The 14473-nt window shown below is 36.6% G+C and overlaps 2 protein-coding genes across 4 annotated transcripts in view; one reads left to right on the forward strand and one right to left on the reverse strand.

The window, feature by feature from the left end:
* Nucleotides 1–1070: 1070 nt before the first annotated feature.
* On the reverse strand, nucleotides 1071–13414 carry LOC110466673 (E3 ubiquitin-protein ligase TRIM23-like). The gene is made up of 10 exons (XM_021523348.1): nucleotides 13322–13414; nucleotides 9684–9980; nucleotides 7447–7725; nucleotides 6992–7174; nucleotides 6286–6501; nucleotides 5682–5816; nucleotides 5030–5159; nucleotides 4475–4585; nucleotides 3133–3257; nucleotides 1071–2340 (listed from the first exon to the last, which is right to left on the reverse strand). The coding sequence occupies exons 1-10, from the start codon at nucleotides 13397–13399 to the stop codon at nucleotides 2161–2163; spliced, it is 1734 nt and encodes a 577-aa protein (XP_021379023.1). The 5' UTR covers nucleotides 13400–13414; the 3' UTR covers nucleotides 1071–2160.
* A 181-nt stretch (nucleotides 13415–13595) lies between these two features.
* LOC110466698 (trafficking protein particle complex subunit 13-like) overlaps nucleotides 13596–14473 on the forward strand; it is a 169268-nt gene continuing 168390 nt past the window's right edge. For 2 of the 3 annotated variants that reach the window (XM_021523388.1, XM_021523392.1), the window contains exon 1: nucleotides 13596–13658. In XM_021523388.1, coding sequence (XP_021379063.1) covers nucleotides 13616–13658 — 43 coding nt within the window. In that variant the 5' untranslated portion in view covers nucleotides 13596–13615. The remainder of the gene's footprint in view (nucleotides 13659–14473) is intronic. The other variant, XM_021523393.1, reaches the window with a different exon arrangement.

Consider the following 14473-nt stretch of genomic DNA (forward strand, 5'->3'; position numbering starts at 1 on the left):
TTTTTATAGCATGTCAGCTAACCACTCTTAGAATAATGCAGCTCTTATTAATGTAAGAAAGTATATAACACTATATGGCATTTGCCGGGCGTATTTTGTTCCGCCTCGCGGTACTCTTGTTTTTATTAGTAATAAACAGTGCTTGACACAAGGTCGAGTTTCAAATATTTTTATTAGTATTTTTAAAACAACTAAAATATTTGTATCACATTGTTTTCGAGTAACTAAGTAAATACAACCATAATTTTGAGATTGTTTGGTCTGTAGCATTACCTTGCTAAAATAGTCTACACATGTTGAAAAAACAATGTAGATATCAATGATTCAAATATTATTAGATTAATGAACACTTTGAAATGAAAATGGCTACAATTGGGTCCTGTAAGGAGAAAAAACAATATTTTCAGTATGGTCATTCTACCACACTTCTGTAAGATTAATGGGGCTTTACATCCTTGTTTCAGCTATTACTGAGCCTAGGACAAAGAACTTTTACACTATATCTGAAGGTGGTGCAATGGTTCTGTACTATTTTGTAGCACATGTACTAAAATTGAGCAGTTGGAAGTTTCTAAATAAATCCTGAAATGAACATGATCTGAAGATAGTTATTGAAATCTACCACAAAGAACTGTTTAATACATGTTATTAGGGACATTCCATCCTCAGGATTTTCAAATTTGGCAAAATCCTCGGCAAAGGCTCGGGTTTTACCAAACTTGAAAAAAACTTGGGTGGAATGTCCTTATCCTACACCGCTGGGCATGAAAGAGTCTTATAATATTGCATTTTTGATAACCAACTTATTCATAACATGGCCCAATAACCATATATGCATTGAAACTTGAATAATAGACAATTTTATGCTTCAGGATTTTTTTTCTCCACATGTGTTAGTGTATACAGCTGAATATTGGCATATATGTTCATGTTTGATAGGCCTACTTCCTTCCCTAATCCGAATCATTCTGACGTTTTATCAACTTTTTTATATCGGTCTGTCGTCGATTAACGTCAGAACTCCGGCCCTCTATAATATGCGGGAAATATGCGACCCGCGCCCGGAGCGCACTTCAAACTGATATTTTAGAAAAAAATAGTCATTTTCACAAACATTTCGCACATGGATTGAAAGATCTATTCTTTAATTCGTACTACTTCCTTCCCCTGATCCATGCCAGATTTGTAATTCAGTCTAAATTTTAATCTGATCAATAAATCATCCTATATATAAAATATTTTCCTTATTTTTTTAAACGTGATATCAGATCCTTTTGTTATGTTTCCTTCAAAATTTCAAGATTCTTTTCCTTTAAATGCAATGGAAAATACGCAATTTTAAGAATTGCGCTTATGAAAGATTCTGAGAAAGACTATTAGCACTGAATACATTCATCAAATAAATAACTCAAGAAAATAAGTTTCTTGAAGCATGAAATAAATACAACAGTTAGCTTTTCGCAGTTGCGCTACACATTAGATTTGTGTGAGCTAGTGGTCTACATTGATTGAAGCAATTTCATGAAAATTATCCGTGCCTCAGATTTCACAAATCTACTTTTTTCTGAAATCTCAAAATGTGATTTAATTCAAGCATTATTGTTCTTAACACATCAATAGAAATAGTAAATGTAAATGAATTTATGTTAAATCATTTAAATCACTTTTGACTTGAAACAGCTGATAAATATCAGTAAATAGAACTCTTAGAACATTTGAGAGGAATGTGTAACTTGCAAATATTTATAAAAAGAATGTCCTTAGAGTTAGGAAGTTTTGTGATACTGAGCCCAGATCTGTATTGCTAGTAGTGATGGCTGTTTCATTGTCTCATAGATAAATCTTGTGAATCAAAATACTTTGGAGTGAGAGCTCATCAAGTTGTTATGCAACTCTCTGGAAACCAACTCGCATATTTTGTACACAAGACCTGTAGAGCATAATCTGTGCTGGCTAATCTCATTGTTTCAATATGTAGTGATGTAGTCAAATCTGCTTGAGGAAACATCTCTTTTAAGAGATCACCTGTTTTAACAGACCACATTTGAATCTCCTGATTGCAGTTATTTTCATGATAACTGAACCTGTATAAAGAGACCCCCTGCAATAAGAAACCACTTTATGGAAGATGGATGATCACTGAATACAGTTTTAACTGTACTATACAAGTTCTGGAGCGCCAGCAGCGACCATTTGCCGTGATAGCCACTCTAGGCCATCATGAAGTCCGTCGCCGGTCTTAGCATCACAGGCCTGGATGTGCCAACTTCGGTTACAGCAGAGTTTGAAGAGGCTAAATGTCTCGGTGATCTCCTCAATGGTCGCACTGGGCTGTATATCCTGTGTCACATAAACAAGACATAAAATGTAGGAATAATAACATGGAACATACAAAGAAAGAACGCTAAGATATTACTTTATAACAAATGTAGTGGGCCTCTTAAATATATCTAAAACACCACCTTCTTTTATTTTAATGTCAAATGTCCAGTTAAATAATCCCCACTCAGACAGGAAGCTAGCAGACAGGTTATCCCATACATCATGTTAGCTGTCTGTTATGAGTGAGTGAGTGGGAAAAAATAGTGCAAGCATTTTATAGAAAGTTAGGAAAATATATAATACTGTAATAATCTGCATACATTATTAAACACTTATTTACAATTTGAGCAGTACATGAAAAAATACAAAATAAGTATTCATTTTGAACACATTGATTGGTTGACACATGTGTAACCCTGATAATGAGTGGATACATACAAATGTTACGATGATTGGTGGGCACATGTGTAACCCTGATAATGAGTGGATGCATACACATGTTACGCTGATTGGTGGGCACATGTGGAACCCTGATAATGAGTGGATACATACAAATGTTACGATGATTGGTGGGCACATGTGTAACCCTGATGATGAGTGGATACATACACATGTAGACTGGCTACCATCCCCTAAGTTTTTATGAAGAATTTCTCAACTGCATTTTACTACTAGCTTATCTTCCCCTAGTTTAGAATCTAGAGTCAGACATCCAAGTGATCAAAAAAAATTAGCTAACCATTTTCTTAATAATTCAATATTCAAGAGACGGTGGCCAGTCTAATCCACATGTTACGCTGATTGGTTTACCTGTCTATTAGCGAGGATCAATAGTGAGGCTTCCCTCAGTTCCTTTTCCTGTACCAGCTTGGCCAACTCATTATAGGACTCCGATAGTCTCATCTTGTTGCTCCCATCCACCACAAATATCACAGCTGAAGTAACAATACAAATCATAAATGAATACAATAGAATCTAAATATGAATATTCTCCCCTGGTTTCTTTAATTCACATTTTATTCAAATATTCATGTCTGAAACATTGCTCTCAGATACTTGGAAAGAAATGTGTGCAGTTTTCTTTCAAACAACATGTACCCCAAATTTTGATCTGTCAAATTCTATATAGGAGGGATATGGTGATAAAACATGGACAGCTACCTCAGACAGAGGGGAACAAACTTAGAACTTCCTCCTATATATGATAGATTCCTTCTATGTAAGATTTACCTTAGTAATGACTAGCAGTGTGAAACATTGATGTACAGTGAACTCTCAGGAAACCAACCATCTTAACTGCCAAGTAACAGGGACACTTTTGTATAGATTTGTATAGAAGATGTTAAACTGTTCCTGTTCCTGTTCGCTGGTTGGATACTGCGACAGGTACCACTTACCATGGGTATTGAGACAGGTACCACTTACCTTGGGTATTGAGACAGGTACCACTTACCTTGGGTGTTGTGACAGGTACCACTTACCGTACCTTGGGTGTTGTGACAGGTACCACTTCCTGTACCTTGGGTGTTGTGACAGGTACCAATTACCGTACCTTGGGAGTTGTGACAGGTACCACTTACTGTACCTTGGGAGTTGTGACAGGTACCACTTACTGTACCTTGGGAGTTGTGACAGGTACCACTTACTGTACCTTGGGTGTTTAGACAGGGACCACTTACTGTACCTTGGGTGTTGTGACAGGGACCACTTACCTTGGGTGTTGTGACAGGTACCAATTACCTTGGGTGTTGTGACAGGTACCACTTACTGTACCTTGGGTGTTGTGACAGGTACCACTTACCTTAGGTGTTATGACAGGTACCACTTACCTTGGGTGTTGTGACAGGTACCACTTACCTTGGGTGTTGTGACAGATACCATTTACATTGGGTGTTGTGACAGGTACCACTTACTGAACCTTGGGTGTTGTGACAGGTACCCCTTACCTTAGGTGTTATGACAGGTACCACTTACCTTGGGTGGTGTGACAGGTACCACTTACCTTGGGTGTTGGGACAGATACCATTTACATTGGGTGTTGTGACAGGTACCACTTACTGAACCTTTGGTGTTGTGACAGGTACCACTTACTGTACCTTGGGGGTTGTGACAGGTACCACTTACCTTGGGTGTTGTGACAGGTACCACTTACCTTGGGTGTTGAAGTAGTAGTGTCTCCACAGAGGTCTGATCTTGTGTTGTCCACCGACATCCCAGATAGTAAATTTGACATTCTTGTATTCAACAGTCTCCACATTAAAACCTGTAAAATTAATAGCACTTAAAGGTTGTTGGAACTATCAAAATCCTCTGCTGCCAAAGTGATGAGGTAGTCTGAACTACAAAAACCCTCTAACAAATTAACATGGCTCTTGGAATCATCAAAATCCTCCAAAACATAAAATCAATAAGGTTGTCCTATCCAGACTTTTGTGTAAATCAGCCAAAGAATTGGTCTCTGATAATAACGACATGTAAAGAGAAGATTCCATGATTTGGAACCCTTTGCAAACATGTACGGTTTAGATTGAGTGCATAGTGTTAAAATCCTCTACCGTTGAATAAATATGGTTGTTATTATCAAAACCTCTACCTCCAACGCAATGAGTTTGTTGAAACAATCAAATTTCCTAATGTCAAAAATACTTTAAAGATGTTTGTGAGAGAAAAGGTAATGTCCAAACTGATTCTTATTGAACATACTTACCAATAGTGGGAATGGTTTGAATAAACTCATTTTGCTTCAGTTTAAACAGTAAACTGGTCTTTCCCGCTCCATCGAGGCCTAGTATGACAACCCGCATTTCAATTTTGGGACCGATATGTACTCGATTATCCTGGGGTTGAAACAAAGATTATTTATGCGATACATCTCTAAACATACAGGCACCGTATAAATTACTGATCCGACTCCTACGATTTTACCTGGAAGGTCTATTCCAAAGTCATGCTCCAATAATTGAATTTACTTAAAAGACCATCTCATTAAGCCATCCTCCCTTATTTTTTGTAATATGAAGAGACCACACTTTTCTCATCACGCAAAACCAGTTCACTATGTTATATTCCTCTCACATTAGAGGCTTTCTCTGCAAAGAGATTAATTTTGAGCCTTCCTTTAGGTGGTTTCATATATAGATTTGACTATACACTGTATTTAAGAAGGGAAACTTGTATACATGTACAACTTTTTATCTTTGATAGGCTTATCTTTCCGATTCATACCTGACAGTTGCCACGTTTCATATTGATCCCTTAATCTATTTCTGAGAAATAGCATCAAAATATTGTCTACAGATGGACATTGAGCAGATGATGGATAATCACTTCACAGAAGTCGGAGTGACGTTTTTGGTTACCTTGGTGAATGTGAGAGGAATGGTGGGATCGAGGGGCAGCTGGTCCGGCACTTCTGAGAACTGCTGTTGTTGTTTCTGTATCGTATCAAGTAACGTCTTCACCTCAGACTTAGCCACTATTACTCTAGTGTCATCCTGTAACCAAACGTCAATATCATCAATTATTGTAGGTTAAATATACTATTGTAGCTAATTGGTGATTATTCTGTGTTGTCTATTTAACCTACAGAACAAGGTCTTATCTAGAGTTAAAAATGAGGTTTTCTTTGTAAGGAAAGATTTAATGACCTTCTATAAAACAGCAAAGATGATTGTGTTAATAAATTTATCATAAGTTAAGATGAAGTGTGGAATATCAGTTCTTCAGACATAAAAAATCACTAGAAATAATTTCTGGCAATTTTTATTCTGAAACCAAATTACTTTATACTCATATACATTCTATTTTAATCATCTCAAAACTTTCTCATATTATAACTTTAAAACAAAAATGTTTTGCAGGTTTGTATTCAATTGTTTTGATGGAATGTACTACAAAACATTTAAAAAAATTCACACAAAATAATAACATAGCAAGGGAAACAACCTCATAATGATAACTGACCTGTTGTAGTGTGGCTTCACACTGGTGGCACACAGCCGATATTTGTGACAATAATACTGCCATATCCTCCTGTTGTTGCCGCAGCATACACAATTTCTCTCGAATGTGAGTGTCAACTGTGGTTAGTGCTGCGACCTCCTGGCGGTTTAGGTTGTTGCGGAGTTCACTAAAGTATTGCTTTATCTTGGTTCGGGATAAGTCAGCAGTACCTGGTGCCTTAAGTAGGAATAAACATCTTACTTAGCATATAATTAACTTTCAGTTTTGAACCTCGGTTTCTGGGGTGTACAAGTGTATTAGCCTGTTGCCTGGGACAAGTAGACATTACTAAAGTGAGTTCTATCGTACTCTAGTTCGACCACAGCCGCTATAGTTGATGATCAAACTCGCCCTATGAAAATATAGACCGGCTAGTAGAATTTTTCAAAAAGGGCTAGTACTGGTACTCTAAATATGAAATTGTATGCCCCTGGGCTTATGATTACATTATTTCAATAGAGAAAAAATATGATAAACAAATTTGTGGAAACAATTTCAAAACGGTGGATGAGAAAATCAGAATGAACAAAATAAATGTAAATGTCATTGAGAATACCAGGTACATTATTGAAACTTTACAGTATGAGGATTGCTATTATTTATACCCCACTGACCTCAGTAAGCATCCCTCCATCAACTTTCCCCCTACACATTTAGTGAGTCATACCCTGTGTGACACGTTGGATCCCTCCCCAGACACCATGTGCTGCGTGTCCCCTTCCACATGTTGTATACATGTCTGCAGTTTCCTCACAGTGTCTGCGACCTCCTCCCCAAACAGCCGTGTTTGTTGGACAGCATTGGAAATTGATGAACGCACATTTTCAGCTTCTGTCTCCAGTAATGCATGCTGAAAGAACATTTATTGATAAGAAATTACACAGTTTCCTCAATCCTGTATTTAGTGAGGGACAAATGAATGTTATATAATTATAATAAATTGATTTGCCCTTTCTGATAATCATCTACAAATTTCATGATCAATATAACTGCTTCATTACTGAAAGCATGTGTCAAATGTATACTTTGTATAGTAAGCATTGAATGTTCCTTAGTTTTTTTTATATGATTGATGGTAACGTTGGTTTAAGACCTCATATAAAAGCACACCTCGATACTTACTCTATGTTTGACATGGCGTCCGTAATCTTTACAAATGTAACACATCAGTGGACTGTTTCTACACTCATCCTCCATACAGGCAAACTCCACCAGATGCATGGGGTGGTACACACATTTAGGGTTCTCTTTAGGTTTCTCCGAGATGGGAACACGTTTGTGGCGGGCAAGAGTACGTGTGGAATGTGTGCGCAGAGAGCACTCTATACACAGATGTGTACTGCATACTGTACAGTAAAGGATCGCCCTGTGGGATTCATCCTCGTCACATCCAATATCATGCTGACAACAAACAATTAGATAATACAAGACAATCTTATCAGTTTCACTAGAATAGAGATCTACATCTTGTCATTTGTACTTCATGTTTGATACAGAAAACATTTTTGAAGGTCAGGAAAATTTCAAAGGAACTGATGAACCATATTTAGGACAGGGGTTGATATAGCTTTTAGAAATTCAGGTTTTTCTCTAAAACAAAAAAAATACCACTATACGTAACCTAACATACTTACAATTGTTTAAATAAATACTATATTCATGACAGTGTTTTCATTTTCTTAAATCTTTATGGAAAATATTTATAAAAGAGGGTGGAAGAATGATCAACTCTAAAATGAAATGTGTTCAAACTTTTTTCTTTGTGTATATTTGGAGCTGAAATTCTCTACCTTTGCCATAGAGATTAAGACATTGGATAATTGTTTTTTTTCTTATATGATTCAACTTTCATTTACCAGTAATTTTCTATAGGAACAAATAGACAATAATAAGTTAATAACTAGAAATTGTCATCGACAATTTGGCAGGTTTTTCACTTCATTGGCCAAATTTGCAAGTGGTGGGGCAAGAGAGATAACTCGTAAAAGTGTAATATGATGTACAAGATTAGGTAAGAATTATCTTTCTTGCTGTACGTACTACTTGCATGAGTAAGGTCAGATTAAGTAACAGTTATTTCTCTTGCCTCATTACTTGCATGCGTATGGTATGTTACAAAATGGCTGCAATGGCAGCCATGTTATAGCTTTGACTTGACCGAAAAATAACACCTGGTCAGCTTTCTTTCCTTAACATCCACACCAATTTTTAGCTCAATGGCACCAGCGGAACTGGAGAAGAAGTTTAAAATGTGTTTTTCAAGATGGCGGCCATCCTGGAATTCAGACCGACCGAAAAATAACAACACCTGGTCAGTACTATCTCAGGATCATTTCAGGCAAATTTGAGCTGAATCCCACGGGTGGAACTTGAAAAGAAGTTTAAAATGTGAAAATTTAAAGACAATTCTCAAATTCAGATATATTCAACTTTGACCCTGTCGAAAACCTGAAGTTGACATTTTACTCAAAAATGATTCAAGTTGAAAGTTATTTATTTGTTATTCTGCAAAACATATCAAAAGATGAATAAATACATTCACCTGTTAATGAGGTATTGCAATCAGAGAAAAAAATGAATATGACGTCATGACAGACATTTTTTTTTTGATGAAGTTGAAAATGTGATCAAATGTTAGAGGACATCTGGGGAAACCTTTTCCATTACAACTAAACAAAATATTTGTCATTGATATTGGAGTAAAACAAGTTTTATCAAATTGTCAGCATTTTTAAAAGATCAAAGGAAATATTCAAAATGGCATACAATGTTAACGGTAAATGTTACAGAAAAACTAAAGACATCATATTCTTCGCGATGCTAGATCTGTAAAAGATTTTTTCCAAAAAATTGATTTGACCCTACTGCGAGCTTCTTTATTGGACATTTTTTTTGTATTAACATGAAATGCTAAGAAGTTTGATATGAAAATTATCTACAAATAATATAATTGCATCAATTCTGTACAATCAATGATTTTCGAGTTATAGCTGTTTTTGACCTATTTGAAAATTTTGCAATAACACCTTCATACCATGTCCTATATTGTAAAATATAGACTCATCATATCTGCTACCGCTCAGGATATAAAGACGCCCACAAATATGGCAGAAGAATAAGAATAAGAAGAATAAGAAACAAAACAATTGGTATTTTCACCACGTGGTGATAAATAAATAAATAAATAAAAAATAAAATAAAGAACAAAATGTGAAAAAACAAAAACAAAAATTTAGACACATGGATAAATTGTCACATTTTTCTCAACACAATGAAAACAGAAATTCACAAAAATTAAAATACCCTGAAAAACTCCTAATGATCGATTGAAGAGTCACTTAATTGAAGTTTTATTTTACCTGCTTTTCCCTGGCTATACATTCCTCTGTGAACAAATTTCTACTTAGAGGAATTTGCTTGGACTGTTGCAGTTTTTCTAACAATTCTAGTAGCGCAAAGTTTTTCTTCAGTCCCCATACTCCTGAGTCCCCGATCTCAGTTGGCTGCCGATCAAATGGACACAGGATGTTGTAGCCATGGACAGGAAGTCGTGTCAGACATTGATGGCACACAGTGTGGCCACATACCAGTAGACGTGGCACCTTGTCACCTTGGAAACGGAACACTTCATCACACACTCTACATTCTAAGATAGTCTGAAAATGCAGAAAAAAAATGTATTCTCCTAATGCAAAATCAACCTTTTTTTCAGTTTCAATTTCATAACCAACCGGTAGGTCATATCAACAGAGTTCAGTGGCTTGCTGATAATCTAAATACAAGGCCACTATAATACATAATCCTTTAATTATATGTGCTCAAATTTTAACCACACTTTTCTGATAATTAAAACAATAAAAAAAATGAGTTGAATATTTGTCTGCTGCATAACCAATTTGGCTCATATGAGATAAAAAGTGTGTTGACTAAATGAAGTACCATGCCAACGTAAGTGACTTTTGATTGGTCCAACAATTCATGATTCTGTAGTTATAATATGTACATGCAGCTGACCCTTTGCATACAAATAATGATAACGGATTTATTATTGAATATTGGATGATATGGCCAAATTTACTTTATGATTTTTTTTGGGGGGGCATGCTGGGGGGGGGGGGGGGGGGGGGTGCATGCTACCTTTTTCTTAGTTTAGGTATTATTTTTTGTGCACATAAATTATTTTCATGACAATGTTAAACATTGAAGTGATCTCATATATAGCTTCTTTTATATCTTTTCTATTATTTAATTCTATGACATTAGCAGAGCTCAAGCTGTTCTGCTGTCCAACCATATCAAGCTTACCTCAATTCAGCAAATACCATGTCATTCCTCAAACAACATATTAATCTAACCTCAATTGGTGGAAAAAAAAGTGATGAGTTTTACTAACTTAATAGTGTTTTACTGCATGCCAATGAATTGGTGACTGGGCACCAATCCAGCCACTAATATTGCTCGACATTGCTTAACTAGTGGTTCGTCCCCAATGCACCTTCCATAACCACCACAAACTGGCCTTACATGATACCACAGTGTCACTACACTGCAACCAAATGTAACATTCGGGTGGGCACCCATCCGGCCACTGATGTTGCTGAACTACACTGAACTGTAGTAAGCACATCCTACATCACATCAGTGGAACAGCTAGTTTGCCAGTAAGGCAGTATTTCCCCTGTCACATTCCTTTGCTGTTACCCGACACCTGGTTGGGTACAGACAATTCGGTACTCTCTGCTGTTACCCGACACCTGGTTGGGTACAGACAATTTGGTACTCTTTGCTGTTACCCGACACTTGGTTGGGTGCAGACAAATCGGTACTCTCTGCTGTTACCAGACACCTGGTTGGGTACAGACAATTCGGTACTCTTTGCTGTTACCCGACACCTGGTTGGGTACAGACAATTCGGTACTGTCGCCTTGGTACCACAATGCTGTGGTTTGCATAGTTTGCATGATCCATCCTGTGGGTTGGTCATTTTGTGTCTTCAGATTTTTCAGCATTATCTATCTTTATAAAGAAGAGTGTCAAAATATCCCAACTGTTCGGTACTGAAACAACTAGAATTTTCCTTGGTCTGGGTAATTGGGTCCTCCCCGTGTGCCAATGCACCTTCCCTAACCCCAGGGAATTAGCCAAACAACTAGTGAGTTTGTCCCCTATACACCTTTTGTAACCACCACAAAATGGCCTTACATAACACAGGGTCACTACACTGCAACCAAATGTAACATGCAGAAAAGCACGAATCTAGCCAGTGACCATGCTCGTCGTTGCTGAACTAGTGAGCATGTCTGTGGGTTATAACCCATTATTAAATAAGCTAGCTTGCCAATATGGCAATAATCCCCCCTCGTATTTAAACCTGGGTTTTACAACAATTTTAAAAACAGGCTGGGCACAACGGCACATATATGTGTTGCTGATGTCAACATCACTTTTCATGACCATAAAACAACAAATTTCCTCCAACAGCGCCATAATTGGGGTGACCCTATAGCTAATGAGTGTCCAGGGAGTGTCCAGGGAGGTTTTTGCGCCCCCAGGAATTTGTTAATTTTTTTTCACTTTTTTCTTCTGATTTATACATTCGATACACTTACCTAGCTGTATGCAAAATTTAATGTCGATCGTATTAGTAGAAAGTACCGAAATATGTCGATAAAGATGCCTATTTGGAAGGAATGAGTGTCCAGGGAGATTTCCGCGCGCCCAGGAATTCGATTATCATTTTTTTTCTTTTTTTTTCTACTTATTCTTGATTTATATTCACATATCTTGCTGTGCGCAAAATTTCAGTTTGATCATAGGGCAAAGTATTGAAATACGTCGATAAATAAATTATATTACGCTTACGAGGGAGGTACGAGTGTCCAGGGAGTGTACAGGTAGGTTTTCATGCGCCCAGGAATTCGTTATTGGGTTTTTTCTTCTGTTATATAGATCATATTTATTTACCTAGCTATGTGCAAAATTTCAGGTCGATCATAACAGTGCAAAGTACCGAAATAAGTCGATAAAAGTTTGCCTTCGATAAAGACTAAGAGTTTTACAGGTATACCTCCGTACGAGTTTGTTCCCTTCCATAGCATTAACCCTTACACTGGGCTCTGCCCAAATTTGTCAAAATCTGTACAACTTTTTATTCTTCTTGAAATATATACATAAAACATAGAACTTTGTGTAATTAAATGTTTATTGCTGCATGTTACACTAACGATCATCATGACCATTGGAAACATATTTAAGGTTATTATTATATATATACGATTGGACCGAGTACATTATGAGTTATTATACGTCGATAAATATTGACTGATTCACTCACCATCAACGTTACGATGGAAAATCATTTATTATGAGCAGAAAACCACCCTGGACACTCATTCCTCCCCCGTAAACATATTATTTATCGACATATTTCGGTACCTTCTACAACTATGATCGACCTGAAATTTTGCACACACCTAGGTCACTGCATACTTTAACGAATCAGAAGAAAAAAAATTAAAAAAAAACCGAATTCGGGGCGAGCGAAAAAACCTCCCTTGACACTCATTAGGGTGACCGCCATAATTGATCAATATTTTTAGCTGCCAGTGTTTTTTTTCAGATACCGATATGTTCCCATTCTACTAAACAGTTCTTGTCGTGTTGACTTCAAAACAGACTTCTGTGAGAATAAGCTTGCCTTAAGTAAGCATATTATTCCATGTAATTCAGGATATGGTTATTGAATCGCAACTTCAAGTTGACATGAAAATATTGACCATAGTCAGTGAGACACAACGGAAACGTTAATTCCTGTAGGAACTCTATCTAAATCAGAGATTTATAACGAAATCTCTGATTTAGATACAGTTGAGTTCCTACAGGAATTACGGAAACGTCGTTGTGTTCTAAGACATTTGTAAACTGATTTCAACTATTTTACGATCATAGACAGTAGACTATTTTTTTCCCAAATACATCATAAGTGCATTATACGAACATTGTCCGTTTCATCGTTGTATTGTAAGGTTGGCGATGTGCTGGAGAAAGTGACAGACTGCAGTCCACCGGAAGCCATCACATCAACATTTACATCTTCAGCAGCAGATAATTTCTGGTTCGAAATCTCTAGGTATTTAAAAAAAAACACTAAACTTTCTTCAGTTTATATCACCTTTTCTTATATTACCAACAGATACATCAATATGTTGAAATAATTATTTTTGCTATTCTAAATTTCATTCTTAATTTCATAAAACCGGAAGTCCTATTTTATGCGGACTGATTATACATCATGGAAGGCACAAGAGAGAAAGAGCACCTGCTAGCATTGAAAGGTAGGTGTTTTCACTTCTATCCTTTCTTAGATTAATTTTAATTTTCAGCATACTGATTTTCTGGAATATATCACAGTGAACATGGGCAATGACGATTGATATTCTGGCATAGTTTTTCTCAGTACATACTTTTTGTGTTGACAGGGGTGTTTTCGTCTGCTAATATTTCGGCTGTCAAAATGATATTCTGTGCAATATTCTTGTTTTGAACGTTATATTTTACTTTTAAGCGATGTTTATATCAGTGCACTCCATTCGCCAATGTCTGTATCTAACACAAAGCTGTGAATTATGGATTATAGAACTGGAGACTCTCAGAAACTAAAATCAATTATGCCATCAAAAAGTGATATTCTGTACTGTACAGTACATGTATCACCATTATCACCAACCTGAGATTCCTCTGGCCCTGACACCACACGTAGACATTTTGTCAGACACATGTCTGGTGTCATCTATCTGTCAAAATGTCTAAGTATGGTGTCAAGGCCAGAGGGTACATTATCAACACCAATAAATGTCCAAATATCAAATTGGCAAAATAGTCGGATAATGTTAAGACTAGACTTTATGAAGTCTTCATCTTCTCACGGACAGTCGCTCTTTTGGTTAGGTACTTCCACACTTCATCCCTCAGTTGTCTGATGGAAATATTAAAGAAATCTTTAACAACACAACAGATATCTCATTCCCTCCAAACACACGAATCAATTTCACTGCATTTTATATTTCTTATACTTAAGTATCCTATGAAAGCAGTATTTTTTAGCAAAGTTTTAAAGCTGGATACAAAGCTTTATTCCACCTCCCCCCCC

This window comes from Mizuhopecten yessoensis, unplaced genomic scaffold (genome assembly GCF_002113885.1).
Source record: "Mizuhopecten yessoensis strain PY_sf001 unplaced genomic scaffold, ASM211388v2 scaffold11141, whole genome shotgun sequence".
NCBI classification, from domain to species: domain Eukaryota; kingdom Metazoa; phylum Mollusca; class Bivalvia; order Pectinida; family Pectinidae; genus Mizuhopecten; species Mizuhopecten yessoensis.

Excerpts from the sequence above, each read along its gene's own strand:
- LOC110466673 (XM_021523348.1), bottom strand. The coding sequence starts at position 13,399 with ATGGCTTCCGGTGGACTGCAGTCTGTCACTTTCTCCAGCACATCGCCA. Across the intron at positions 6,502-6,991 it reads GATCCAACGTGTCACACAGG|GCACCAGGTACTGCTGACTT; the intron begins GTATGACTCACT and ends TTCCTACTTAAG. Across the intron at positions 5,817-6,285 it reads GTGAAGCCACACTACAACAG|GATGACACTAGAGTAATAGT; the intron begins GTCAGTTATCAT and ends GTTTGGTTACAG.